The sequence below is a fragment of the Emys orbicularis genome, chromosome 14 (assembly GCF_028017835.1).
Source record: "Emys orbicularis isolate rEmyOrb1 chromosome 14, rEmyOrb1.hap1, whole genome shotgun sequence".
Classification (NCBI taxonomy): domain Eukaryota; kingdom Metazoa; phylum Chordata; order Testudines; family Emydidae; genus Emys; species Emys orbicularis.
The window spans coordinates 38,179,871-38,185,870 of NC_088696.1; the positions used below are offsets into that span (position 1 = coordinate 38,179,871).

General features: G+C 44.1%; 1 protein-coding gene across 1 annotated transcript in view; it reads right to left on the reverse strand.

The window, feature by feature from the left end:
* KIFC3 (kinesin family member C3) overlaps nucleotides 1-5,492 on the reverse strand; it is a 37,421-nt gene extending 31,929 nt beyond the window's left edge. Inside the window, exons 1-2 of the mRNA XM_065416416.1 lie at nucleotides 5,396-5,492; nucleotides 2,228-2,373 (exon numbers count right to left, since the gene is read on the reverse strand). Coding sequence (XP_065272488.1) covers nucleotides 2,228-2,373; nucleotides 5,396-5,477 — 228 coding nt within the window. The 5' untranslated portion in view covers nucleotides 5,478-5,492. The remainder of the gene's footprint in view (nucleotides 1-2,227; nucleotides 2,374-5,395) is intronic.
* Between the last annotated feature and the right edge of the window lie 508 nt (nucleotides 5,493-6,000).

Consider the following 6,000-nt stretch of genomic DNA (forward strand, 5'->3'; position numbering starts at 1 on the left):
TTTTACCCGAGTATGACAGATCTGGAAGGATGGAGAGGAATAAGGGGATTATCATAATTTATGTAACAATTATTCAGTAGCTTATTCTTCTCCATTCCAGGAGCAAGCCCTCTCCTTTCTGCTACCCCAGGAAAGATGACACTGCTTCTGGTGCTGTGCCAGGACTACCTTAAAGGCCTGCAGACAGGACTTTGAAGCTGTCTCTATAGTGACAATTATAGGGATTTCTCCGCTGTAGATCTAATGCCAGGACACTAGCAGTGATCGTTGCACTAGTGTAGACCGGGCACTAGCATGTTCACCCTCGTGTCATCTGAAAGCAAGTGTAGATGACATAGTGGTAATAGCACCAGAAACCAGACTCCACTAGCATTCTCACCAGTGGGATTGTACTGGTGCTGGAGCAATGATGGAAGGTTTTCTGAAAACTGTCAGTGTGGACACGGTTTTAGTGTAATCTGTTCACTGACTGAGACTTGAGAATTTCCCCCCACCCCATTCAGAAGCTACTTTTATTAGTTACACTGTATCTATAATGTTCTGAAATAAGGCAAGTTTTACTGGTAAAACTTTGTAGTGTAGACCAGGCTTAAGATCACAAAAGCACTGTACGATAGGGGGGTGAGCAGTGCCACACGAATAAGTCCCTGTCCTGAAGAGCAGAAACCTGAAAGGCGAGAGTGAGTACAATACACAACACAAAATGGTGAGTGGTTATTACAACTGGAATGTTTCTGAATTGAACTTCAAGATGAGGGAGAGCAGTTCTCAGACTGCAGCCAGAAAACAATATGTTGCACTTCGATAGTGCCTGTCATCCCACATTCTAGAAGCACTTTACAGAAGGTAATTCCTGAAGCTATACGGGGCGCTGGGCCTGGACGGAGAGTGGAGCAGAGCGGCCTCTACACTCCTGTGAAACACATAGGTATTGTCTCCATTGTATACAGACATGGATTAAGTGACTTGCCCAAAGTCCAACAATGAATGAGTGACAGAAATGGAAATAGAACCCAGGAGTCCTGACTCTCAATCCTTTGTTCTAACCCCTCCATATGAAATTCCTACCATCTTCTCCCCCACCCATGACCCATCTAATCAGTAGTTAGTAAACACTATTGCACAACCCTAGATATGAGATAAGGTGTATGCAAAGCATGGGGTGGTTTTTTTGTTTGCTTGTTTGTTTTGTCTTCTTCCTCCCTTGGATGCTTATTATATAGCTCAAAAGTGACACCAAAAATGTTATTCTTAACAGTTCCACTAAATCTTTACCACTTCCTCACTGGATTTGGTTTCCAAACACTTTCCAGACAACTGAGATATATTTTTCCAACACCCTTTCCATCTCCACTCAGGGAATAAAGTATTACAACAAAGTGCCTTTACGCAGCAGAATAAATTGTATTTTGAAAAGAGACAAGCTAGTTTTAAAAATCTGGCACCTAAATCTAAGAGTGATTTTTTTTTTAAATTAGCTAGTAGTTGGTCTATAGTCTGAGTTCCTTAGAGGATTTCCTGCGGTGAGAGTGGTGGTGCTACTAAGTTCAATCAGCTGTGAGTTTCACAATGAGGACACTTATCATATTCCCCCCAAATGCATCCTGCTGGGAAATGTTGAGATCCCTACTACTGATTTTTGGTTTGGGATCCTCTACTGATAATGGCCCTGATCCTGGGCTGTGGCTAAGATGAGTTCAATGCAGCCCTATATCTAGGGAGTGCAAAGGTGACTGTAAGCAACCTTTATTCCTTCCCGATTTTGGAACTGCTGGGGATTGATTCAGCCCTTGACACAAGTTAGAGCAGCCCAGGGGCTGCTTTGACTTACACCCTGCCTGCAACAGTCCCCAAGGGACCAACCAACAGATGCAGAGCATTCCTGCCTTCCCCAACACATCCCTTCTCTTCCTGAGACATGTCCCTGATATGTCCAGGCACCAGAAGTTGTGATGGGGCCTGGTGTAGTGTCATTACACCAGCCTAATGTCACCAGGAAATCCTTCGTACACTTCAGGTATTCCCCAGTGGAGAAGTCCAGCTATTTTTTGGCTCCTTTACACTGACTTCTAGATGCCAATATACCACTTAGCTGATAACCCACTCCCTTTCCCATGAAGACACAGCTGAAAAGAAAACCACCGAGTGCCAGAAGATGAAGAATGTGTTCTTCAGTAGGTGCTCTGGCTTTCATTCCTCTCCCCGAAGGGGATCAGGAGTTCCTTACCTGCACAGTCAGGTAGAGGCCTTGTGGACTTGCAGCGCCGCACCAGTTCACACGGAGAGTTTTATGTTGGACCAATGCAGGCAGCACAGGCGTCTGGACAGAGGAGGCCTCTTCACTGTCACTGAGGAGTGAATCTTGTCCACTCCCTTAAACAAAACAAACAAGAATGTTAAATAAATCAGCCCAGTAGAAAATGACTACAAACAGCTTGTCTAGCAGAGAGTGAGGAGGGATCCCGTTAGATTGATTCAGTCTTGGGTATGCCTCCTGTTCTCATTGAGCAAGCCTATCTCCTCCTCCCCTCCCCCCCAAGTTCTGTTCCAGGCCATCCATCATCATGCTAGTAACTAAAGCTGGTATCCAAGCCCCCTCCCTCCTCTGGCTCACAGCCAAGGTCATTAACAACTACCGTCAAGCTTTCGATTCCTGCTGCCCAAAATACTTCAGGTCAATGAAGAAAGCATGAGCTTAGTATGAAATCTCAGCCACAGGGCCATATACTAAAGAGGGGAGGAGAGAAGGGGCGTAAGCAAAGCTACCGTCTTCCTACCTGAGTGATCTGAGACCTGTCAAACTCATTTCACATATGACTACAACTTCCTCTTTGTACGTCATTTGGAAAATGTAAAGCACCATACCAGAACAAAGTATTATTACAACTTTGGCAATGTCAATGAGCAAAAAGAGCCCTTTAGGGCAAATATGATTTGTTGGCAAATTAACATAAGTTACAGGAATCCAAACTGTAGGAATCTATTCATGTATCTTTCTGAAGAACCCTGTAAACAATCCAAACAGACTCTGAAGAATTATGCAAACTTCACCTCTCAATCTACAAGGCTGTCAGACGCCTGAACTTTTTCTGTACTGTCAAAACTCCCACACAAGGGGATTGGGAATCAGGATTCCTGGATTCTCCTCCCACCTTTGCTACTCACTTATTTTGTGACTTCAGTATCCATGATATTATCCCCTATCTAGCTGTCCAACCAGGTCTGCATCACAAAACCTGTCTAACTGACATCGCAGGACTAGTGAGCTAACACCTCCTCCCCCCAGAATGTGTTCTTCACTACAGAACCAGAACCAAGGACAAATCTAGAGGCAGCGTAGCCACTCTGTTCTTTTCTGGGTCCAAATGCAGAAAAAGCTCACTTGAGAAAATGGATCATCTCCCAGCTCTCTCAATGCTCAGCCAAAAATCAACCGCTGGATGGAGAGCAGCTGGCTAAAGCTGAACCCTGGCAGGACCACTGAAGTGATACTGGCAGGAAGTGGCAAGCACTTTAAAGAACTTGCCTCCTCTCTCACATCACCCACTCTCAAGAGTGTCTGTTACCACAAGGCTATGGGTGGATATGGTTGTGGATTCCTCAATGTTATTGGATACTCAAATAGCCATGGTGGCAAAAAACACTCATCTGCTTCTGTGATGAGCCGGAGATTGTGTTCCTTCCTCCCAGACACAGCCCTGACTACTGTGACCCACACTCTGGTGACCTTCAGGCTTGGTCATTGCAACTCATTACATATAGGAACGATGCTCCAGCGGGTGCAAAACACAGCAACCCCTCGGCTTAGCAGTGCACGTCATCATGACCATAGAAACTCACTCAGCTCTCTGCAGTGGCTACTCAGCGTCTCTTTCCTGATATTCAAAGCCCTGTATAAGAGTGGCCCAAACTATCTCTCCTTCAGTGACCATAACTTCCTATGACGTCTACGTCCCATTAGTACAATGAATATACAGACGACAGAGGGAGGCTTGCAAGGGTGGAAAAGAGAACTTTCACAGGAGCTGGGCCTAAACGAGGGAACCCAGCCCTGAAAGAAATAAGAATGACTCCAGGTCTCTCCATGTCCAGAACTAAATGAAAATGAACTCTTCAATTCAGCTTTCTCATGATCAGTTCATCTCTCTCACACACAAACACACCAAAAAACTACTATAAATACATCAAGCTATTTCTCCTACAGGCTGGAAAGGGACAGAGAGAGGTTGTTATTGCTATTTCTGTTCTTAAATAGTTGGGAAGTACTCAGATATTATAGTGAAGAGCGCTGTATACGTACAAGATAGATATATAATCTTGCTGTGCATGTCACTTTGCCTCCCTATGCCCCCGTTTCCCCATCTTTAAAATAGGAATAACAACCTTTCAAAATCATGTGTAGTTCCTTAATAAAAGGTATTACATACATGCAATTAATATACATTATTATTCCCCCACCAGGTAGGACACAGTCTGATGCTAATCATACAGTACACTGGCTTTTAGTGTCTCACTCCCCACCAGTCTCTCCACCCAGTAACAATGGAATGCTACTAGCTCAGTGGGGAAAGGGTATGGGAGGGAATGAAAACATAACTTCAGACCCCTGCTGCTGCAGACCAGGCCATGTCTATGGTCAGTAGTTAGAAATCAGAGAAGAGGAAACAATACATAGACAAATTGCTGCCAAAGTTTAAGAACTTAAATGTGTCAGAGAGTGAACAATAAAAGAGTGCAGACAATCCATTTGTTTTTGATTTCCCACCCAAAATATCTAGTCCTTTTGCTAAAACCTGGCTTTAACATTTAGCCCCAGACTCAGAGTGACCTCGAAGCCCACAAACAACAGTGTGTGTGGCGTATAACCGCATAGCAGTAGCAGCATGTTTCAACAAGTAGGTTTTGGTTCTTTTAGCTACTTTCTGAAAAGGCGTCAGCCCCTGAAGAAGAAAAAACATTAAACTAAACTCACCTATTTGGTTTCCGTGCTTTAGAGAGATAACAAACTCTCCCAAGGAGCTGAGATGAAGGACGAACAGAATCCACGTGTTTTTCTTCCATGCAGATCACAGATAATTTTTTTTTCTTTTACATGTTAAAATTTAACTTTTGTCCCAAGGCTTCTGACTAGGAAGGGGGAGAGGAGCCTTTCACCTTCCACCACAGCAGCAGCACTGAAACACCTGTCTGATGAACCCTGGAGTTACCTAACAGCTTCTGTCTGTTTCGGAATTGCTTCCCCGAAACCATTTTAGTCTCATCTCTGGCATCTAAAAAGAAATGTCAAAAATGCGGGCTCGCTGGTTTTCTAGCCTCTCCTGGCTGTAGTGTGAGAAAGGGCGTGACCATGAGTGGGCTGGGCATGGAATGGGATGAGCCAACACTTAATACTCACTGTCAAGAGGGAGGTCCTTTTTCCACAGGTCTTTCAATGAGGGAGTAGGTCCCAGATCCCAGGTCTTGCGAGATGTAATCATGGCATAGGGTCCCAAAGCAGATCCACACCTCAGGGCCTGGGAATAAACACAAGCAAAGATATTCCAGTAAAGGATTGGATTCCAGCTGCAGGAAGTTAGTAGTCCAAGATGAGACACTCTAGCAAGCCATGCAAGTAGCAATGTCCCCATCTTGAGTCCTACTCCCACACACATCTGGAACGATTCAGATTTGAATACTGGGAATTTGTCCACATGAGAAATGCTGACCTATACAAAGCAGGCGTTACACACACTGTATCTGTAATTAACTTAATCATTCCTGTTTACAATGTTATTGTAGCTGTGTTGCTTCCTTCTTCATGTTGTGATGTTTCCATTTTAAGTGCCAAAATTCCATAGCTTCCATAGTTGTTTGGAGTGTTCTTTACCCATGTTGTTTTGGTTAATAATTCCTGTATCATTTCCAGCTTCTTCCACTACTACATTTGATTTTATAACTTTTACATTGTACATTTTTCAGGGCAGGAATCATGTCGTCCTAGGAGTCCGTAGACCACCTTGT